This window comes from Colobus angolensis, unplaced genomic scaffold, assembly GCF_000951035.1.
Source record: "Colobus angolensis palliatus isolate OR3802 unplaced genomic scaffold, Cang.pa_1.0 Scaffold15, whole genome shotgun sequence".
NCBI classification, from domain to species: domain Eukaryota; kingdom Metazoa; phylum Chordata; class Mammalia; order Primates; family Cercopithecidae; genus Colobus; species Colobus angolensis.
In genome coordinates this window covers 5366412-5390557 of record NW_012114599.1, presented here as the reverse complement: position 1 = coordinate 5390557, position 24146 = coordinate 5366412, and the positions used below count along the sequence as shown (strand labels likewise).

The window sequence follows — 24146 nt, the reverse complement described above, 5'->3', positions numbered from 1 at the left end:
TAGTGCCCAGGGGGCAGTCATGTTTTGTATTGATCCTTTCCAACACACATTATTTATTTCTCTTTTTGAGACACAGTTTCACTCTGCTGCCCAGACTGGAGTGCAGTGGCTCAGTCTTGGCTCACTGCAACCTCACCCTCCTGGGTTCAAGTGATTCTCATGCTTCAACCTCCTGAGTAGCTGGGATTACAGGCATGCACCACCACGCCCGGCTAATTTTTGTATTTTTAGTAGAGACGGGGGTTTGCCATGTTGGCCAGGCTGGTCTTGAACTCTTGACCTCAAGTGATCCACCCACCTCGGCCTCCCAAAGTGCTGGGATTACAGGTGTGAGCCACCGCGCCCAGCCACCGTGAGATTTCTAATGGCCATGAGGTCCTTGTCCTGGTCCTCCTTCTGACTTTTGCCAAAAGTGGCTTTACTTAGCTGTGTACGATGTACATTTTGGGGAAAAAGAAGCCACTTCAGCCTGCTTGAATGTGTTCAGTAGATACAGAAACTGAGTCTATCCCGAATATACTAGAGTTTACCTCAGTGTACATAAGGTCTGTCATTTTCTAACAACATCCGAATGTCCCTTACCTATTGACCTTTGACAGGAGACTAACTTGACTACTGCTTATTTTCTTTCATTTTAAAAATCAGAGAAAATGGACCGTATTTCAAGACAGAGTTTTAACTTGAATTATTATGAAACACAGCTTTTATTTCAAAAATACATTTCCTCCAGTAAATTGCTTCCTCAGAGTAACATGCAAAAATAATATCCCCAAATAGAATACTTACCACAAGTGAAATTCAGTCCGTAGAACTCATTGACTAAAAGAATCTCACTGGAATATTTTTGGAATGTAAAATAACTGATGATTTTAAAAGGAATGGGCATTTCTTGTATGTTTCTTAAGAAAAAGAAAACAAAAATGAAATTCAGTGGGCTCTGGCAATAGTCCTACCAAATGAAAAGAAAGGCAATCCTTATGTTTCCCAACATGAGTATAGTTTTCTATCTCTTTATTATAAAAATGATGCTCACTATTAAAAAAAACCTTCAAACAACATTGAAAAATATAAAGAAATACCATTGCCTAGAAATAACTATTGTTAACATTTTGATAATATATAGCATATGTGTTTATAAAGTTTTATATAAATGGAATTAAACTCTTCATGCTCTTTCCCAACCTACTCTTTCTGCCAAACATGTCTCAGACATCCTTCCAAGTCAGTAAGCATAGTACTTTGTCATTCTTAGTCACAGCTTGGTAGCCTGTTAGAGTGAAGACCTTAATTTAACAGTTCTCTCAAGTAGACGATTACTGTCTACTTATTTTGGTAAGCACTATTGATATAAATATACAAGAAAATACAGACCTAACACATACCAATTGGAGGAGGAGATTTGTGATTACACAGAAAGCTGAAGGTACCAGTGTAGAAAGTTAGAACTAACCTAGAATACAAAGGAAAAAGGAAGGAGAGACCGAGCCAACATTCATTGTGAAAATGTAATATGTCTCCACTCCAATCTATTTCAGGTGAAACTTTATACTGACACTGTGGTCTTTTTAGTCCACCATATATTTCCTGTCAATCAAAAGATTTAAAATTCTTTCTGGTTGCAAGACACTAGTTCTAGGACCTTGAGAACTTCAAAAGACGCATCCTATCCCTAAAGAACTTGTAATGTAGTTGGAGATATAGACTATATCCTTAAAACTATAAAAATACACAGTAGTGAACTATTTGTGCCAAGAAAGTATTAAAATGTGTACCACACATCCGTGCTGTTCTTGTATTTAGCATTTATGGGTTCACTTATTTCCAAGTGGTCCTCAAACTTTCAGTTATTGTCAGTTTCCTAAGGCACAACATTGAATTAACCACATTGAGAGGTTACTAATTGAAAAGGATACGTGGGACTCTGGGAAGGAATTAGGGGAACAGAAAGGAAATTCTAGGAAGGCAGAAATGGTATGAGTACAGGCATACCAAGGGCGGCATTTTGGACTGACTGGACCAGAAAGACTGGAGGAGAGGATGTGAAGGAACAGTGGGAGGGAGCTCGGAACAATAGCCTGAGACAGCTATTTCAGGGCCTTGCCGTGAGTTGAGGTTGAATGACCATGAATGAGAAAGGTCACGTTGAAATCAGCATTCTGAGAAAATTAACGTGACTTCAGCAAGAAGGATGGCCAGAATGAGGGCAGAGTAAGAACAGAAAAAAAAAAAAACAGACTACAACAAAAGTTCAAGTATGAGATGACAAAGGCCCGGAGCAGGATGATGGCCATGAGAGGGTGGTTGCCTAGTGGCTAGGGTGGTATCTTTTTGAGGTAGGAGCTGTGCACCTTTGTTTCTCCCTATACCACACAGAGTCAAACACAAATGTTCCAAATGCACCTATGGTTTGATATCAGAAAAGAAAACCAACATGATTTGGTGAGTGATGCAGTGTGTATACAGTTCAAAGACAGAGTCGTTTCACTTACTCACTCAACAAATAATGTTTGCAGGCCTGATGGTCCAAGGCCTAATTGGGCTGGCTGCTGAGAAGGTCTAAAATGATGAATGAGACACAACTGCTGCCTTCAAGAGGCGGATAATCTATTACTGCAAAGGAAGACCGTGACAGGAGGTAGCGTGTGATAGGCTGAGAGAGAAAACAAAGGGGGCCTTCAGAGAGAGTGCGCCTCTAGCCTCGGGAACAACCAACAAACTGTGCAAGTGGCAGAGAGAGACAAATGGATCAGTGAAAGGCACAGACAGAAGGAGAAGCAGCGGGAGGAACCATAGATCTAGATGTATTGACATGACATTGCCCACATTATGTTGGTTTGTGCTTTTTTTGTCTCTTTTTTTGAAACTGAGTCTTGCTCTGTCACATAGGCTGGAGTGCAGTGGCGCGATTTTGGTTCACCGCAGCCTCTGCCTCCTGGGTTCAGGTGATTCTCCTGTCTCACTCTCCTGAGTAACTGAAATTACACGCACGTGACACCACACCCAACTAATTCATATTATGTTGTTAAATGGGAAAAACGTATGCATATTTTATATCTTATACAACAGGATGATTTCGTCTTTGTTAAATTGTATATAAAAATCTAGCAAGAACTACAACAAAATTTAACTCTGGGCTCTGATACTTCAGGTAACTTTTACTTTCTTCCTTATCCATATTTATATTGTGAAGATTTCTTCCCCCAAGAACTTGCATGATTTTGTAAGCAGAAAAAACAGCAAAGCTAATTTCCTTTGTGTTTAAAGGAGAAGGGAGCCAACAGCACAAATGCCGCAGGCAGTTCACCTAGAAAGATGATGACTGGGCAGGAAAATGGGTAAACGGAATGACTAGCAGGTTGATGTGGCCTTTAAGAGCAGAGTTTTAATTCAGTGATGAAAGTGGAATTCATGTGAAGCCTTGGGATGTTAAGATTTTGCAACTAATCTGAGAGCATTTAATATTCTTTGCCACTGCCTACCTTTTAAGAGCAAATTAACCACCAGGCGCAGTGGCTCACACCTGTAATCCCAGCACCTTGGGAGGCCGAGGCAGGGAAATCACTTGAGGTCAGGAGTTTGCGACTAGCCTGGCCAACTTGGTGAAACCTCATCTCTACTAATACAAAAATTAGCCGGGTGTGGTGGCACGCACCTGTAATCCCAGCTATTCAGGAGACTGAGGCAGGAGAATCGCTTGAACCCAAGAGACGGAGGTTGCAGTGAGCTGAGATCGTGCCACTGCATTCCAGCCTGGGTGACACAGTGAGTGAGACTCTATTTCAAGAAACAAAAAAATAAAGAGCAACTAACCTCCTTTTCCTAAAAACCCAATACAAATGCTGCTTATGATGGGGTTACTTCCAGATAAATCCATCATAAGTTGAAAATATTGTAAGTTAAAAATGCATTTAAGGCCAGACGCGGTGGCTCACGTCTGTAATCCCAGCAGTTTGGGAGGCTGAGGTGAGCGGATCACCTGAGGGCAGGAGTTCGAGACCAACCTGGCCAAAATGGTGAAACCCCATCTCTACTAAAAATACAAAAATTAGCCAGGCATAATGGTATGTCCTGTAATCCCAGCTACTTGGGAGGCTGAGGCAGGAAAATCGCTTGAACATGGGAGGCAGAGGTTACAGTGAGCCAAGATCATGCCAGCCTGGGTGACAGAGAGAGATTCCCTCTCAAAACAAACAAAAAACAAAACAAAACAAAAACACATTTAGGACACCTAGCCTACCAAACATTACAGCTTAGCCTGGTCTGCCTTAAATGTGCTCAGAACACTTAACATTAACCTACAGTTGGGAAAATTTTTCTAACACAAAGCCTATTTTATAATAAATTGTTGAATATTTAACAAAATTTGTTGAATCCTGTTCTGAAAGTAAAAAACAGAATGATTATATGCCTACTCAAAATACAGTTTCTAGGCTGGTTGCGGTGGCTCATGCCTGTAATCCCAGCACTTTGGGAGGCCGAGGTGGGCAAATCACTTGAGATCAGGAGTTCGAGACGAGCCTGGCCAACATGGCGAAACCCCATCTCTACTAAAAATACAAAAATTAGCCAAGCATGGTGGCACACACCTGTAATCCCAGCTATTCAGGAGACTGTAGCATGAGAATCGCTTGGACCTGGGAGGCGGAGGTTGCAGTGAGCTGAGATAGCGCCACTGCACTTCAGTCTGGGCGGTAGAGTGAGACTCCGTCTCAAAAAAATCAGAAACAAAATATGGTTTCTACAGAACGAGTATCACTTTCTCAAAAAATCGTAAGTCAGGGATCGTCTGTACATGAAATGGCACCAGATTAACTGAAACAATGGTTCAAATAATATAAAAGAGGAGATGCTGCCCAAGGTTAGCTCTGTACGTTGCTGGCTTGACTCTGTACTCTTGGTGGGATTTGATTTCTGCATTTTTCATAAATATTAACAATCCACTTAAGCAACATGGACAAATACAATGTAATGGTCTTAGTGTGAAAAAATATCCTCCTGGATTGATCAAAGCCTAGTTCACTTTGCTTTATATAATATCTCACCTTCATATAACTCACTACAATTTATAATGTGTTTTCATATTGATTATTTTCTTTCCTTCTCATGATCCCTTGAGGTATCGTGGTGGGGTTGAAATAGTGATCTCTTTTTTGTAAATGAGGAAACTAATTTAGATAGAAAAGAGACTAGCAAGTGATAGAGGAAGTTTCTGACTCAGGTCAGCCTCTCTCCAGGAAGTCACATGCATCACAGCCTTCATAGTGGTGTGACTTGAGCAAAGTCAAGTCTGAGCTTCATTTTCTTTTCTGAAAATGGATTGCTCTAAGAGTTAAATAATTAAATACACACACATATAATTTTATATAGTAGATGCTCAGTAATGTTTTTGTTTTTTGACTTGATTTTTTAAAGTTTAAGTCAAAGAAACAGCCTTCATGTTTCCTTGGGGACCCAGAGATTACTTACTAGATCCCACTCACACCACCTGCCTGGGATCATTTTTTAGCCTTTTAAACTTTTCTGCCCTTTTTGCTGCTGCTTTTTAAAAATGTGTGTGGATGCATTTTTTCCTGGTTATAAAATGATACTTACCCATTATAGAACATTGATAAAATATGGAAATATGAAGAAAAAATTAAAATCAATATCACCTAGAGATAATTACTGCTATCATTTGGTGCATGTCCTTTAAGCCTTGATACTCTTTGGAGCAGTCTTTTATCCTGCAGGCTCTTTTTTTATCTGACTAGCCTTAATTCCTAAGAATAACTGGGAATTGAGAACTGCAGTACAAAATCAACAGTACCAGGTCAGAAATGAACTAATGTATGCAATTTATTTAGCCTGTGACTTGGGCTGTGAGTTTTTCCTGGAACATCTGGACTGATTTTCTTCTCTTGGTATAATGGCTTATTACATGTGAATCATATCATAACATAAACTTGTCAGTTCCTGATTCCCAATAAAAAAGACATTTTATTGGACACATGAACAGTTCAAGGTCTAAGGCAATAATGATTAACGAGCAGTACAAATGCTCCAGACTGTAAGGTAATATCCATAACCACTATCAGTTCTCTGGTATTCCTTTACTTCAGTAATTATTAGGTGATCATGAATAACAGGTTATCCCAATCTACATTTTTTGAATTATGATATCTTACCTGACCAATCCAGATCCAACAAGCACCCCCGCAATGGACAGCAGAGCCACTACACTGTTGACTATATTTGGATTTTGGATGATACCAAGTAGCACAAGAGTTAGAAATTCACCAATTAAGTGGGGGGCCAAGACAGCAGCAGAGAAATATCCAAATCTGGCAACCTCAGGATGTAAGCCCAGCGTCCTAGAAAAGCATAAGCTCTTCAGTTTCCTCTCCAAGGGCTATCATTTAAGAAAAATACTGTACTTGCCTCTATGAATAAATCCTTGGAGGTGAGTGGGTGGGAGGCATTTGCAGGGCAAGCCACACTCCCCTTTGAAAGGCCTTTTCAGAACAGAGCCAACATGAGACTATTTATTACATCAGATTGTTCCTATTGGCTGCAACTCATTGGAAGCCACCTTTTCCCTTTCACAGCTCCTTCAGCTCTCATAGGAAAACATTAAATTACTTAGACAATGGTCACAACTCACTGCAGGAAGCAGGCTTGTTGAACTCTACAGACTTCTTCATAAATAACCACGTTCTGCCTAGCCAGCACCACACCTACCTGAATGTTAATGGGCTCACCCAACCCGCCTCCCAGCACCCCTTCCCTGAACCTCATCTCTGTTCTGTGGGATTATTGCTGTGTGAAAACCCCTCACTTCTTGTGTCCTCGATCAGGTTAGCCCTCCCCAGGCCTACTCCATTCCATTCTTGTCTTTTATTCTACCAACCCCTTCCACTGATTTGACCTTCGTTTTCTTTTTTGAGACAGAGTTGCACTCTGTTGCTCAAACTGGAGTACATTGGCTCATTGCAACCTCTGCTTCCCGGGTTCCAGTGATTCTCCTGCCTCAGCCTCCCAAGTAGCTAGGATTACAGGCGTGTGCTACCACACCCGGCTGACTTTTTTGTGTTTAGTAGAGATGGGGTTTCGCCATGTTGGCCAGGCTGGTCTCGAACTCCTGGCCTTAAGTGATCCACCCACCTCAGCCTCCCAAAGTGCTAGGATTATAGGCATGAGCCACTGTGCCTGGCCTGACCTTCGTTTTCTGGCAAACAAACCACCCTATATCCATGTACCTTTCCTCTTATATTCCTTTCTCCAAATTACATTTCCCTGGTGATAGCATGTCTTCAACGACCATTAGGCATGGCTGCGCTTTATCCCATTTGTAGAGTAAGCAGAAAAGGTTGGCATGTCTTATACTCACCCCTCCTTACCACTTCCTCTTCAAGGCCATCTGCTTTTCCTCTGTACAAATCATGAAGTTTGCCTATGCTATTAATGCCATTCCTCATTGTTGTCTTCTGTGATGTTTAAAACATCCTCTCACCTTTGATTATTTTATAGCATCTGGACCAGAATCATTCTTTCTGCTCCTCTCCACTATCATTTTCCTCAAGCTCTTTAACCTTCCTGATGAGCCATCCACATCAGTGGTTCCTAATTAGCTAATCTCAATTCCAGTGGCTCCAGCTACCTAATCTTCATCACTCACCATGTCTTGGACTTAAATATTACTCAAAATGGTTTCACTCCCAGGATTTCAGAGTCTGAGGACACTCTCTCTGATCATGGCCTCCTGCCTCTCACTTCCCCCGTGCCCTCACTGCCACAGACGCGGCCCCTTCTGCCATTCTTTGCCTTATCAGTTCCCACATCTGGGGACCCTAGTCTCCCTTAAGCAATGGAAGGTGTGCTGGACAATGCCTATTGCCGCACTAACTGGATCCCCTCTGCCACCTTGCCTCAACTGGCCCTTGGACCCCTAAGATTTCCTCATTGTGTCTTGATACAATTCTAATAGCACGTCCATTATGACTGATATAAACCTCTACTTTAAAATTTCCCCTCCTCAGTTGCAATCTCTCTCCCCAGTGCTCAGCAGCTGAATCCACCTCCCATTTCATGAATTTCTTGATATCTTCATCATCTCTATTTTTCATTCTCTCTCTCCCCCTCTCTCTTCCCGCACCCCATCTTTGAAAGTGTGACCCTAGCTGCTTGCATCCTTGATCCCATGTTATTGATTCCCCTATTCCTACCTTGGTCTACTCTGGAAACTTCCTCTTTGACTTATCCAAATTTTGGCTGCATTTTCATCTACTCTCAATCTGATGTTTTTTGATGGTCTTATCTACCACATCCTACAACAACCATTTTTGAACTTGATCATGATTAAAGTAACTGCCTCTTTTCATCCTACCCTGTAACACCAAGTTTCTCAAAACAGTATCTGCTTCCTCCATCTTACACCTTACCTTCTTGTAAACCTGACTTACACCCCCATGACTCTACCAAAGCTCCTTTTTGGAAAATTACGATGGCCTCCTCCCCTTATACCTCACCTCCTTTAACCCCTGCAATATCAAAGTGTTTACAACACTTCCTTGAAACTCTCTCCTTCCTCATCCTCTCTGATGCTGCCCAATCCTGCTTCTCTTTCTGCCTCCCTGATCACCCTCTGCCTCCTCTGTTGGCTTGCTGTCCTCTTCCCACCCTCTGAATGTGTCAGTTTTAAGATTTTACACTCAGGCTGTTTTCTCCCTACCCCTGGGCCCCCCATGCACCTGGGTCCCAGCCACTTCAGAGCCCTCTCCTCTGGCCCAAGCCCTGCCATGAATGTGAGACAGGCCATTCCCAGGCATGTGTCGCCTTGTTGGTTTGTTCTCAGGTCTCCTCCAGCCCACAGTTGGGCTATTTACAATAGCATTAATGTCCTGGAAGATAGGACATTGCACTAGACACTGGTGGGCAAAGTGTAGATCCTTCGGAGCAGAGAACTTCCCCCCGGAGCTCTCCCTGCACAAGTCCCACTAGCTCCATGACTCCATGGGAGCCCGGCCCTGGGTAAACAGAACAACCCCTCACCAGTAGCACACACTGCTGAAAATCATCGTGGCAACGACACTGAAGGGGAGGACGTGCAGCACGTAGGCCAGCAGCATCTGCCACTTCTGGTAGAGGCCGTCCTGACTCTCCTGGTCGCTGACAGCTCGCAGCACAGGAACTAGGAATGGAAGGCAGGTTTCAGAAGTCAGTCACCACCCAGCTGAAAGGGGAAGGCTAGCCCAAGCTGAACGTGAGGTCTGTCAGGGCTGGATGGTGAGGACCAGGTAGGGAGAGTTCCCTAGTCATAGAAGGAGGGGACCTGCCATCCACAGGACAATAAATTCCCATCCCAGAAATCTACACTCTACCTGAATTGCAATACAATTGCAAAAGATGTCATTTATTTCCTTCTCTCTAAAGTGAGGAATTGTCACCAATTCAAGAAAAGTACATGCAAAAGGGGCATGAATAAGTGATTTGAAGCATTTTGTCTCCTTTCTGTGCAGGACTCCCCCGGCCCCGCCCCTGCCACCAGCAGCCTGCATTTTAGACTTGCTCTCAGAAGGCCAGGCAAACCCCGCAGATGCAGACACTTAGCTTTGCCCCTCATGTCAAGCTCTAGGGCAAATTCACAACAGCTAAGTCCTTGGTCTTATTCCATAACAGCGTTGCCTTTGGGGAATCCCTCTAACGCCAGCTTCCTGCAACGTTAGGCAACCAGGTGTTGTCTCTGGAGTTCCACTGAATTTGAAAATTAGGTGCTGGCTGTCCTAAAATCGGCTCCAAAAAGAAGCTAATGGCACGCAGTTGGCCTGGTCGCCGAGCCCCCATGGGCCGTGCATTCGAGGTGGCCAAGATGAGATAGGAGGAATGATCTTTTGAAAAACTCCTCAAACTCTCCCCACCAGTGCATTGTGACTTGACGTTTCCCTGGATCCTTAGCCCTCAGAGAGATCCACCTGGTGAGCTCATTCATAATAATGTGTTGGTAACTCAATAGTTGCCTTTCCCCAGAGAGGGAATCCGGAGAGGGCCGGGTTGAGCTCAGAGAAATACCCTTATAATGGTGGACTTTTGTAAGGTTACAGCTGGAGAAGGGAGGTATTTAGGGAGAAAGAGGTGGACCTCCAGCACGTGGGCACTTACACAGATTCACAGCGTTGAGCATGCCTGTGTACGGGGTGGAGCCCACAAACATGTAAAGGAGACCCACGCGGTCCTGGATAGCACCCTTTAGCACATTGTTCTGGACCCGCAGAAGGAAGAAGAGGAGGAACAAACCCATGGTCAGATTCTGAAGGAGACGCATCATCACTGCCAGCTTATTTCTCACCAAGTTTCTTGTCACTCTCCTGAAAATAAACAACCCTGTTTTAATTCCTTTTCAGAACTGTTATTGGGGGATGGCTAAAGACCTCCAACGGGCATTGCTCACATTTGTGAGCCTCTTACCTCAGGAGAACACCCAGTTTGGAGAAAACTCCGGGAGAATCTTTGGTTTTGAAAGGAACCATCGGTAATGTTTTCAGGTGTTTTGTTCTTTCAATATTCTCCAAAGTTTTATGACAAATTGCTGATTTCTTGTAGGCAGATTCTATCATCTGGACTCTCTTGTAGGTTTCTATTTCCCGTTCCTTGCTTTGGGTATCCACTGACGTCAGGTCCACTGAAAGTTTTTCCCAAAAGATGTCACCCATGTGTTTTTAAATGCATGTATGCACATGGATGTACAATTGGTACAGGAGTACTGGCCATAATACCTCATCCCATCAAGATAAAATTTGTGGTTAATGCCCACCTATAAAATCAGAATACTTTAAAGCATCCCAGCAGGGCCTTGAGGATCCCACTGGGATTATCTGGGAGAATTCCCAAGCTCAGCTAATTATGCTCTGATAAAGTAGTAGCAGTGAGTCAATTTGTTTGAGAGAGATCCCTGACCTCATTCTGATAGTCATCTTTGGCAAGTTAATTGATCCGGCCAAATTAATTCCTTGAAGAGTATAAAGCACAAAAACAAAAGCAAAAATCAAACCCACTAGAGCTCGTGTCATCCAGGCAGAAGTCTGAGATGAGAAAGTTTAAAAAACATTCATGATGGGGAATGTGAAAGAAAAACTTACTATAGAAGTCAAAAGGGTTTGAATGTTCAGGACAAGGGTAACCGCAGTCATTGAAGAAATCAAGCATTTCCACTGGTGTGCCACAGAAAATCAGCTCTCCAAAGCTCAGGATGGCAATTTTGTCAAAGAGCTGATCAGACAACAGACAAAGTTAGTGTGTGATCACAAGGGTAGCGATGCAATTCGAATGTCTCCGGGAACACTGATGCAGGCCCAAGGTCAAGCATTCCTTATGGTCGCCATGTCCTTATGGGAAATGCATTTCTAAGCAGTCAGTCCTTCGATGACCCTGGCCCTGCATCAGTATTCTTGGAGACATTCAAAGTGCATCGCTACCCTTGTGAGCCTAGGCTACCACTGTGGGTCATGCTGCCTCCCATCCTGAGGTCTAGCTTCATATCTGGGATAGACAAGCGTGACTGGACCTGTGGTTAAGTCCCAGCCAAGCCAAGTGAGTGACCTCGGGCGAGCTGGGGTGGGTCTTAGGTTTGTTTTTTTGTTTTCATTTTAAATCTCAGCTCCTCCTCTATAAAAAGCAAATAAAAGCTAACTAAAGGGATACTGGGCGGAGAAAGTGAGATTTTTTTGGAAGGAAATCTGTATGATTTCATGGAAAAAGCCTTTGAAGCCAACTTGGCTGTGAAAGCCTAATGCTAGTTTTTTACTATTAATAACTGTGTGATCTTGGCTCAATTAGTTGTTGTTGTTTTGTTGTTGTTTTTGTTGTTGTTTTTGAGACGGAATCTCACTCTGTCACCCAGGCTGGAGTGCAGTGGCACGATCCCAGCTCTCTGCAACCTCCTGGGTTCAAGTGATTCTCCTGCCTCAGCCTCCCGAATAGCTGGGATTACAGGCACACACCACCATGCCCAACTATGAAGTTTGAAACATTGCTAAGTTTCACTTTTTTCCTCCGTAAGGTGAATATCCTGAAACACACCTCATAGGAGTGTTGTGGAGATGAAATGAGCTATGTACAGAAAGTATCTGGAACATGGTAGGTGCTGAAAGAAGTGAATTTTCAACCTTTGCTCTTTCCCTTTCAGGAGCTGTTGGCTCCAATTGCTCTAGTACTAATTTTGTTTGTTTGTGGGTTGGTTGGTTGGTTTGAGATGAGGTCTTGCTCTGTCACCCAGGCTAGAGTGCAATGGCATGATCATGACTCACTGCAGCCTTGACCTACTGGGCTCAAGTGATCCTCTCACCTCAGCCTCCCAAGTAGCTGGGACCACAGTTGTGCACTACCATGCCTGGCTAATTTTTCTTTTTCTTTCTTTCTTTTTTTTTTTTTTTTTCAGAGATGTGGGGGGTCTCACTTTATTGCCCAGCCTGGACTCAAACTCCTGGCCTCAAGTGCTCCTCCTGCCTCAGCCTCCCAAAGTGCTGGAATTACAAGTGTGAGCCACCGTGCCTGGCCACTGGTACAAATCTTACCCCTGCCCCTGCGATTCCCAGCTCAATACACCATAGACCCGGCCTTTACGAGTTGAATCCCTTACCTGAAAAAGCTCAGAACGGGGCTGGTGAATGGTGAGAACCACAATTCGGTTCTTGCGAGCCAGTTCCACCAGGAGGATGACAATCTGATTAGCAGTCATGCAGTCCAGGCCTGTGGTCGGCTCATCAAACAGCATGACCTCTGCCAGCAAAGAAGGGCCAGACTTCTGAGACACTGCAGAGCCCAGGCTCTGAGATTAAAACTCGGAGTTCTGAACTGTTCCTTATTGAGTTTGCACCACATCCAAACAGTGTGCAGTGGGAAGTAAACGTGTAAACTAGCTTTCAGCCTGAGCTCAGGAGAAAGGACCTGATGTGGAAGGGCCTAGTTCCCAGCTCTGGAGCACATGTGGGGCTCAAATCCTCGAGGGTACAGGGAGTAAGGAGATCAGGCCTCTTATAGGGTACTATGGGCCATCTGCGCTCTGCTCAGGGCACCCTGCCAGAGAACAACGGCTGGCAGACTGGCATCAAGTTGTTTTAAAACAAGACTGAGAGGAGGCTGGTCAAAAAGACAACTTCATTTCATGTCTGTAACACTTTCCAACACCAGCAGGGTCTTTGCACAGAAAAGAAAAAAAATCTGACCAATAAAACAAGGTCTGAAGTGTGGCAGGCATTTGGGTTCTTTAGAGGGTTTAAAGTAACTTATTTCTACCTATACAGTGACAAGGGGGCCGGGCGCAGTGGCTCACGCCTGTAATGCCAACACTTTGGGAGGCTGAGGCTGCCCCTTTAATGAGGCGGGCAGATCACCTGAGGTCAGGAGTTCGAGACCACCCTGGCCAACATGGTGAAACCCTGTCTCTAGTAAAAGTACAAAAATTAGCCGGGTGTGGTGGCGGGTGCCTGTCATCCCAACTCCTCGGGAGGCTGAGGCAGGAGAATCACTTGAACCCTGGAGGTGGAGGTTGCAGTGAGCCGAGATTGCACCACTGCACTCCAGCCTGGGCGACAAGAACAAGACTGTCTCAAAAAAAAAAAAGAAAAGAAAAGTGACAAGGGCTCTTAAAAACATCTCTCTTATTTGCCTTCTAGTGACCAAGCACCATCTGAAGAACAGGCAGTCCTGGTCTACCACAGTGCAAAGAAAGGGTCCAGATGCAGTTTGTCCTCTCCAGCTGCATATGAGTAGTGAGGTTTCCCCAGGTGATGGGGATAATGACCAAACCAGGCAGAGGATCAACTACTCTGTTTTGATACTCCCTTCCCCACAACATATACACTTTTGAGTTTATCGTTCAAATTCCTGTTTTAATTCCTGCCATTTCATGAACACCTGTAGTCATACCAAAACTCACTGGTTTTCCCCAGCCCACACAGTAGTATTCCCCTGGTGAGAAGAAATGATTGGCAGGGCAAGGCTCCGTATTCATGGAAAATGCCAATGGAACACTCAACACCAGTGCAACGCTTCCGGGTCCAGGAGCTGTTTTGTTTGGATGATGGAATCACATCAGGAAATGAACTATACAGCATTTCTGAAAAAACTGGGTCCCCAGTTTGAAAAATCTATGATTTCAGTTGCACACAAGCCCCTTTCCGAATGAGGACTGTGAAGACAGGGCCCAAAGTATCTGCAGACACACAGAAGATGTCCAGGCAGCAACTAGTAACAGTTCTGGGTGCCACTTACTGGGATCCTGGAGCAGCTGGGCTGCGATGGAGACCCGGCGCCGCTCACCAATGGAAATGCCCCCCAAGTTGTAGTTGCCAATCAGTCGGTCTGCCACATGGCTCAGACTCAGCTCTGCCATGATGGCCTCCACCTGCAGGAGACACAAATTACAGGAAGGCTGGGCGTGGCTGTGGGTGCTATTTCAATTCATGGGCTGGGGAGGACATGAAAGAGGCAACACACCCCCCAAGAATCCAAGGGCCACTTCCAGACTCACCACACCCTGGAGAAAGCACGTCTTTGATAATAATATGATCCAATTTGACTTAAATCATAATATAATACATGTGTCCGATTTAAATAAATAATACGCATTTTTTAAAACGTCCCCAGAGGCTGGGTGCAGTGGCACATGCCTGTAATCCCAATACTTTGGAAGGCCGAGGAGGGAGAATTGCTTGAGGACAGGAGTTTGAGACCAGCTTGCGGAACAAAGAGAGACCCTGTCTCTACAAAAAAAGAAACAATAAATTAGCCGGGTGTGCTGGCACATGCCTGTGGTCCCAGCTACTCGGGATGCTTAGACAGGAGGATGGCTTGATCCCAGGAGGTTGAGACCACAGTTAGCCATGATGGCACCGCTGCACTCCAGCCTAGGCGACAGAGCAAGACCCTGTCTCAAAAATAAAATAAAATAGAACAAAATAAAATAAAATAAAATAGGCCTGGCATGGCGGCTCGTACCTGTAATCCCAGCACTTTGGGAGGTCGAGATGGGTGGATCACTTGAGGTCAGGAGTTCGAGACTATCCTAGCCAACATGGTGAAACCCTGTCTGTTCTAAAAATACAGAAATTAGCTGGGTGTGGCGGCGGGCACCAGTAATCCCAGCTACTCGGGAGGCTGAGGTAGGAGAATGGCTTGAACCCAGGAGGCCAAGGTTGCAGTGAGGCAAGATGGCGCCACTGCACTCCAACCTGGGTGACAGAGCAAGACTCTGACTTAAAAAATAATAATAATAAACAAATAAAATAAAATAAAATAAGATTCCCTAGAACAAAAACTGCTTACACTTGCTTCAGGAAAATTAGCCAGGAAACAATGGATACTTCATTAAACTCCTATTTGCAGGAGCCACAATCACTGCAGCACATACAGAAAAATCCCCCAAAGTCATGATTACAATATCACTTACCTTTATAAGTGTTTGGGTTTCGAAACTTTATTATAATAAATGCTTTATATGTTTAAAAAAAATCCAACCTGATTTGAACTAAACCTGTTTGCCACTGTATAACCCAAATAAGTGCTGGGGTCCCGTGTGGTACAATCTCAGTGTGATTTCGCATCAGAGACATATAATCCAGTCTTCAGAAGTAATTAAAAATAATTCCAATCTTTATTTGAACTTATTTAAGGACTTTAAGGGGGACCCAATTTATAACCTCCAGCCACATCTAAAATTCCCTTTCTTCCAATTGTCTTCACTCTACTTAAACCCTGCAGCTCCCTGAAACCCTTTTTCCTCTTCATTCTCAACTCCCCCAAAACAATAACAACTAAAAAAAATTCTTTACTGACTTTCTAATCAAGAAGCTTGGCGCTTTTCCTCCCTCTCTGTCTTTCCTTCCCCAGCTTATCTCCTCTCCAGAGACCTGTTCACAAATCTGTTTCTGTCCTCCCATACTGATTACCTCTAGCTGCAGAAACCCCAGGGGGAAAGCAGAAAGAGATGGAAGATACTCATATGGTAATGAGTTTTGTTTCCAGACACCCCTAATAAGGCCCTGTTATGAAAATGGAAACAAAACCATTGCATTAAAAAACAATAAGCTAGATTGCAGAAGAAGAGGGAATGACTTGTGGACCTACATTCAAGAGGAGTCAGGGAGTGGGGTTGACAGCGTAGATGTAGCTTTGACCCACCCAAAGAATGGACATGTCTGAAATAGGTACAAAGGAATAACGAGAAGGTGAAAAATGCATAAATAAACTAGCATGATATATTCTGGAAAAAAAGAAAGGTCTTCTCTTGCCATCAGGGTAGAAGGATCCTGGAATTAAGCTTTGCTTGACACTGTGAGATTTCTGTGCTCACCAGCCAGGGTAGATTCCTGAGCCTCCTTCTCGTCTCTGTAACATCATAAGGAGTAAGCTTGCCCCTCCTGGCTTGGAAGGGATGGACAGAGAAGACATTTACTTAATTTGTCTCAGAGGTTTCACACCCCAGCAGGAATGCTCTCCCATATTTTGGAAACACTGTTGGAAATGGAATTCAGAGTCCTTGTAAGGACTATTGTGAGGACCTTGTAAGGATCATTGGGATGATCAAGTTCAACCCTCCATGCTCTGTGCTTTCACATAATCTGATGTATTCCTCACATCAAACCCAGGAGAAATGCATTCTTATTGTATTTTTATAGAGGAGAAAACAGAGAGAGGTCCATAACTTGCCCAAGATAATGCCATTAGCAAATGACAGGGCCAGGATTGAGAGGACTGTCTGGGCTCTCTCAAGCGGTCCAGGAAGCCTGAGCCTTAGCCAACAGCCCCGCAGACACAGCCTGCTCACTTTGGCCATGCTTTATTTCCAGGTTCTTCCAAGGACAGAAGCAGATCTGCCATGCTATCTCCTTTATTATAATCAGCACTTCCTTCCCACTGAATTACTTGTCAGGATTTTACACGCTGTGGGCTGGATTTGCTGAGAAAGGACTCACAATTGGAGAAAACTCTGCTATCAGGAGTTCTCCTGCTCCCAGGGAGCTGTGCCCCTTGAAGGAGGCATGTCCACCTGTCATTGGTTCCCTGGGTGCCTGTGGGCCTTCCCAGTCTCGAGAGAAATGAAGCAGTTTCCAGGTAAGGTCCCCGGTGGGTTTACTTGTGGCTACTTCCAAACTGGAGACAATTAAGAAAGAGATTGGAACCTAGAAGGAGTTGACAATTCAATTGTTTCTTCCTTCATTAACTCAGTCCAGTTTGGACGAGGCACATTCAAGATGTCTCCAAGCAAGCTGAGAAAAATCAGTGGCAAAAATAACTGTATCTGTTCAAACAGGGAACTTGTAGAACAGCATGGTCCCAGAGAAGGGTAGTGCAAGCCACAGACAGAAATGAAATATTTTAGTAGCCATATTTTGAAAAGTAAAAAGAAACAGGTGAAATTTGAATAACATATTATTTACAGCCAAAAATACCATTTCAACCTGTAATCAATACTTTTTGAAATGTATTTATTTATTTATATTTATTTATTTAGTTGGTTGGTAAAGACAGGGTCTCCTTTCGTCCTTCAGGCTGGAGTGCAATGGTGCAATCATAGCTCCCTGCAGCCTCGACCTCCTGGGTTCAAGAGATCCTCCTGCCTCAGCCTCCTGAGCAGCTGGGAGTGCAGGCGCACGACACCACGCCCAACTAATTTTTGTATTTTTTGTAGAGACTGAGTCTCACTATGTTGCCCAGGCTGGTCTCAAACTTCTAGACTCAAGAAATCCTCCCGTCTTGGCCTCCCAAAGTGCTGGAATTACAGGTGTGAGCCCACCCTGCCAGACCTAAAAATTCTTCATGGGCTTTTTCACATTCTGTTTTTCTCAGACTCAGAGTCTGAAATCTGATGTGTATTTTGCGCTCAGAGCACGTTTCAGTCTGGACTAGTGACATTTCAAGTCTTCCAAAAGCACATGTGACTAGGGGCTGCCCTCTCGGGCAGCACAGGGTACACGGTGCAAGGCGCAGGGCGCGCCCTAGAGTGAAGGAGTGACGAGCAAAGGGGAGTAATGGGCAAGCGTAGGCGAAGAGAGGAGGCCAGCGGGGGGTGCAAAGGTACTCAGTTTGCCCGCTGTGAGCGGGGGGCTGCACCCACCTTCTTCTGGAAGAAGCCGGGGTTGCCGCGGCGGATGGCCAGCAGCGCGGTGTAGCGCAGCGTCTCGCGCACGCTGAGGCTGCTCAGCAGGGTGTCGCTCTGCGGGAGACTCGGGCGTCAGTGTAGCCCGAGCCCCCGGGGCGGGCGGGGAGCCAGGGATGTGGGGGACGCGCCCACCTGCAGGACGTAGGAGAAGCAGTCCTGGAACTGCTCCCGGCGCAGCGCCCGGCCGTTCACATACACCTCCCCCAGGAAGGTCCCCGTGCGCCGCAGCCTCCCGGACATGGCGTCCAGCAGCGTGGTCTTCCCGGAACCTGTGGGGCGACAACAGAAGGCCCTGGGGGAACCCCTCTGTGCCGGCCTTGGAGGAGCTTCCCGAGACCCTCTGTGTGGGCATGACCCCGCGTGCCAGAAGTGCTACGTCAGGGATCCTGTTCTAGGTATTAAGGATACAGCAGGATACAGGCCCTGGCCTGTAGAGCGCGCACTGTGCGTGCAGCAGTCTCACGCGCAAATGGGTCTTTGGATTGTCCCCTGAGTGAGAGGAGACATGCCATTTCTTTCATCTGGGTCAAGACCAAAGGTGCTTTCTCTGCTTGTTTGTTTGCCTTTAAAACTGTTTTGCTTTGGGAGGCCGAGACGGGCGGATCACGAGGTCAGGAGATCGAGACCATCCTGGCTAACACGGTGAAACCCCATCTCTACTAAAAAAAATACAAAAAAAAAAAAAACCTGTTTTGGATTGAATAACAAAATACCTATAGGTATCAGAATAAGAGGAAAGCCAAGACTCTTGGAAACGTTTGGATCCTAGGACGGATTTCTTTTTGTGGCCCCCCTGGGGCGGTCTGGTTGTACCTGGATGTAGGTGACATTGTCTAGAGCCTTGCTCACAAAGCAGGGAGCATCAGCAACCCCTGAGAGCTTGCCAGAAATGCAGAGCCCCAGGCCCCACCTGCGACCTGCTGAGTCAGATCTGCTTCAGTGGAGGTTGAGAAGCACTGACTTGGTAAGTCCTTTGGTAAAACCAAGTTGGCCACAGCCTACACTAGAGCCTGGGGCACAGCCTAGCTGGATGTCACTAGGAAGGTTCCCACAGAGGGGCTGTGGTGAACTGCCTGCCTGCTGGAGGTGACTGCGGAATAATGCCTGCCTTGGTTTGCTTTTTTCTTTTTCCTTTCTTTCTTTTTTTTTTCTTTTTGAGTGAGACTGAGTCTCGCTCTGTCACCCAGACTGGAGTCCAGTGGCACAGTCTCGGCTCACTGCAACCTCCGCTTCTCAGGTTCAACCCATTCTCCTGCCTCAGCCTCCTGAGTAGCTGGGATTACAGGCATGCACTGTCACACCGAGCTAATTTTTGTATTTTTAGTAGAGACGAGGTTTCACCATGTTGGCCAGGCTGGTCTCGAACTCCTGACCTCAGGTGATCCTCCTGCCTCAGCCTCCCAAAGTGCTAGGATTACAGGCGTGAGCCACCCCTTTGTTCTAAGGTTAAAGGTTAGGTGATGCCTTTAGACAACAGCCTGATGCCCCCTCAGTCATACTGGACACAAATTTACCACAGACCCAGAGTTCATGGAGACAGAATAGACCTCCCAGGCCTTTTCTATCCAAGGAGGCTGAGAAGTTGGGATTCATAACAGAGAAATAGGCAGGAAGTTCTGAACTATCTGGGAAGATAGCAAGAGAAATCTGCTCATGAGATGGCTGTGCAGAGCCAAAGAGATCTTTTGTTGAAATATTATTATCATTATCATTATTATTATTATTATTATTATTATTATTATTATTTTGAGACAGAATCTCGCTCTGTTGCCCACACTGGAGTGCAGTGGCACAATCTCAGCTCACTGCCAGCTCCGCCTCCTGGGTTCGCGCCATTCTCCTGCCTCAGCCTCCCGAGTAGCTGGGACTACAGGCACAGACCACCACGCCCGGCTAAGTTTTTGTATTTTTAGTACAGATGGGGTTTCACTGCATTAGCCCAGGATGGTCTCAATCTCTTGACTTTGTGATCCGCCCACCTCGGCCTCCCAAAGTGCTGGGATTACAGGTGTGAGCCATCGCACCCGGCCCTTTATTTATTTATTTATTTATTTATTTATTGAGATAGAGTCTCACTCTATTGCCCAGGCTGGAGTGCAGTGGCAAGATCCCAGCTCACTGCAACCACCATCTCCCAGGTTCAAATAATTCTCCTGCCTCAGCCTCCCGAGTAGCTAGGATTACAGGCGTCTGCCACCACACCCGGCTAATTTTTGTATTTTTGTAGACATGGGGTTTCACCATGTTGGTCAGGCTGGTCTTGAACTCCTGACCTCAGGTGAACCGCCTGCCTCGGCCTCCCAAAGTGCTGGGATTACAGGTGTGAGCAACTGCACCTGGCCCTTGTTGAAATATTTTGAAGAAACTTGCTTGTTGCTCTGAGAGGTACAAAGATGAATCAACTCCCTTAGCAGCTGTCTTCTTTTCTAATGCATAACTGACAAAACTCAGAATTAGCCCCAGCGTGTTCACGGGGTGGTCAGAGTGGGGAAAGAGAGGAAAACCCATTACAAAGAAACAAAATGTGACTTCATTGGGATTGTCTTTCAAAATGTGCCCTGTAATTTCAGTTGTGTGGTTCTTCTAACCAGAGCCACCGTGGCTTTATATTTTTCGGATCCAATCTGAACTCTGGCAGAAGCTGCAGATATCCTGCAGCCTGAGTCCAACCCCACCACTTCCTCAAAACTGGCCTCCCCAGGGATATAAAATCCACTTCATTGTTGCCACATCCAGTGTATACTTCTCTGGGAGGGATCCCAAGACAGAACTACCTAACCAAGTCACTTCCAGAGTCCTGATTCATAGACATCCTGAGAGATCATGAATGGTGTTGTTTTAAGCCACTAAATTGTGGGATACTGTTTTTGTTTTTTTTTTTTACAATAGATAATGAATTTAGTTTTTAAAAAAACATGTCAAATATTTATTAACTCATTAATTAGGGAACCAGCAAGATGACAAAGCTCATTCAAAAGAGGATATGACAGGCTGGGCGTGGTGGCTCATGCCTGTAAAACAGCACTTTAGGAGGCTGAAGCAGGCAGCCTGAGGTCAGGCGTTTGCGACCAGCCTGGTTAACATGGTGAAAACGAGTCTGGACTGAAAATACAAAAATTAACTGAGTGTGGTGGCGGGCGCCTGTAATCCCAGCTACTCAGGAGGTGAGGCAGGAGAATTGCTTGAACCTGGGAGGTGGAGGTCGCAGTGAGCCGAGATCACACCACTGCACTCCTGGGTGACAGAGTGAGTGATATTCCATCTCAAAAAAAAAAAAAAGAATATGAGAAATTGATATGTATAGACAGTGGGGAAAAGAAGGTTGGAATAAGATAACAAAGTTAAACACAAAAATGGTTAATGCCCTAAAGGGCAATAAAACTATGACATTTGTGGTTTTCTTTTCTAATAGGACAGAAATCATTTGCAACTAAATAATCTGCAAAAAAGCATCCAATCCAGAGTCTACGCCCTCCTCAACAGCAAATAACAATTCAAATAAGTTTAAGTTGGAGTTCCCCTGGGGTCAGATGGCTCTAGGCAGCCTTGCTTTAGACTATGCTCTAGTGAGACTTTGAACATATATGTCATCATCTTTTGCCTCGCTAATAAAAATTTGATAGATAACACTGCTTGAGATAAGACGCCAATGGAATTGTCATTTTATGCAATACTATGGAGTAATTCATAAAATTATTTTACTCCTTTATTCAACAAATATTTATGAAGCACCCACTATGTGACCGACCCTGTTCTAGGTGATAAGGATACAGCAGAATATAGTCCCTGCCCTTGTAGAACTTGCAGCCCACTGTGGATTCATTTCAGTATAAAGGGTAGGCATTGTCCGAAAGCCATGATTAGGCATCTCATCAGAAACCAGCCCTCACCCCCACCCCAATCAAGAGCCCCTCCCACTGTCCTGCTGTATGTACATGAAACACAACATTGGCCTTTGGAGTGCACTTCTGAGATGGGGGGTTCCATCTCTTGTTGTTCTTAGAAGTGGGACACACTTCTGAGAAGGGTGCTAAATGTCACCCTGTTTAATTCTTTATAAGGACGACAACATGTGACAATTTGTTAAAGGAGAAGAGGCAGTTTTTTTTTCTTTTTAAAGAAGCGCACTATATTTATCAAAAGGAAGCGGAGAATGACCCCGAATGTTACGGTACATGTGTACAGCTAGATACTGGTTAAAAATGGAAATAAGAACTGACAGAAAGTCTTTGAAAAGTGTAACAGCTTTAGTCAGTGCTATGGTCTGAATGTTTATGTCTCCCTAAAATTCATATGTTGAAATCTTACCCAAGATGATGGTATTAGGAGGTGGGGCATGCAAGGAGGTGATATTGGGAGATGATTAGGTTATGGAGAGCTCTTACAATTGGGATGAATAACTCAGAGACCCCTCCCCACTTCTGCCACGCAAGGTTAGGGTGAAAAAATGGCTGTCTAGGAGGAAGTCTTCCTCACCAGACACCGAATCTGTTGACCTCTTGATCTTGGACTTTCCAGCCCCTAGAACTGTGAGAAAAAAATTTATGATTTTTATAAGCCACTCAGTCTATTTTGTTTTAGCAGCCTGAATGGACTGAGACAGTCTGGGAATTCCTCTTTTTTTTTTTTGAGACAGGGTCTTGCTCTGTTGCCCAGGCAACAGAGTGCAGTGGCGCTATCTCAGCTCACTGCAGTCTTAAGCGCTATCTCAGCTCACTGCAGTCTTAACCTCCTGGGCTCAAGCAATTCTCCCACCTCAGCCTCCTGAGTAGCTGGGACCGCAGACATGCACCATCATGCCCGGCTAACTTTTGTATTTTTTTGTAGAGATGGGGTCCCACTATGTTGCTTAGGTTGGTCTCAAACTCCTGGGCTCAAGTGATCCTCTCACTTCAGCCTCCCAAGCTGCTGGCATTACAGTCGTGAGCCACTGTGCCCAGCCTATTCTCTATTCTTGATTGTATGTGCAAAATATACCATCATAAAACAGGACCAGTGGAATCAAAGATAGGGGCTTAAGGGGCATTTTTGTGCTTATTTAATCCTTTTCCTTTCTCTAGGCAGTGTACAGATAGGGGAAACTGTGTTTTCTGAGTACTTTTATATGCTATGGAACTGTGGGGGCTTTTCATATTTTGAAATATGAATTCACGTATATGTTAGGCAGGATTTTATACTCTTTCAAGGATCTTTCTAAAGATTTCACGTTGGTAGCAGTTCCATTCACAGTCAGACATCATTAGATTTCATTCTAATATCAAACCTGTGGCTTTCTTGCTACAACTTAATCTGTTTCTTCAATGTGGAGTTTAACTCAAGCCAAAGCCTTTTTAGAATCCTCCTTCCCAAGCTTACCTGAGCTTCCTAGGATGCACATAATCTGCCCGCTCTCCACGTACAAGGAGACATCTTTGAGGATCTGCCTGGTCCACTGCTGCTGGCAAGATGTGATGTCCCACCAGGGCCTCACGCGGTGGCTTTAAAGGAAATCCCAGGAAGGCAAAGGCAGCTTGGGGCCCTGGAAGGGACTACACCCGGGTCCCCAGCATTGATCCCACCTGTGCCCCACCCCAGTTGTCTCCGGACAGGCTCCTAACGTTTCAGCCTCAGCGCCCTCCTCTGTAGAACCTGGCAGATAGCGACTGAGGCTGCCCCAGGGAGGGGGCCTGTGCTGGAGTTGCTCCGAATGTCCTGTCCATTTGGCTGGGAGGTGGCTGTCCCTGCATTCCTTCACCAGGTTTCAAGATTCCTTGCATTCCCAGTACCCCCGTTCCCATCCACAGAGGGCAGGCCGTAGACACTGGGGTAGGCAGGGCACTGCTGCCACTTTGTTTACGCCCAGGCCCTTCCCTGGGCAGGGGGAGGGGCCATTCACTGTCGCTCCACATTTCCCAGCACAGCCCTTCTCCCTCTCCTCTCTCCACCCGATCTACTAAAGAGGGAACCCAGGGCCGGGCGCGGTGGCTCAAGCCTGTAATCCCAGCACTTTGGGAGGCTGAGACGGGCGGATCAC

General features: G+C 45.2%; 1 protein-coding gene across 1 annotated transcript in view; it reads right to left on the bottom strand.

Annotated features, from left to right (window-relative positions):
* ABCG5 (ATP-binding cassette, sub-family G (WHITE), member 5) overlaps positions 1–24146 on the bottom strand; it is a 26066-nt gene that overhangs the window by 1346 nt on the left and 574 nt on the right. The window contains exons 2-12 of the mRNA XM_011935901.1: positions 23489–23610; positions 18266–18402; positions 18089–18187; positions 14245–14377; positions 12611–12750; positions 11112–11241; positions 10441–10654; positions 10135–10340; positions 9028–9166; positions 6165–6350; positions 787–899 (exon numbers count right to left, since the gene is read on the bottom strand). Coding sequence (XP_011791291.1) covers positions 787–899; positions 6165–6350; positions 9028–9166; positions 10135–10340; positions 10441–10654; positions 11112–11241; positions 12611–12750; positions 14245–14377; positions 18089–18187; positions 18266–18402; positions 23489–23610 — 1619 coding nt within the window. The remainder of the gene's footprint in view (positions 1–786; positions 900–6164; positions 6351–9027; positions 9167–10134; positions 10341–10440; positions 10655–11111; positions 11242–12610; positions 12751–14244; positions 14378–18088; positions 18188–18265; positions 18403–23488; positions 23611–24146) is intronic.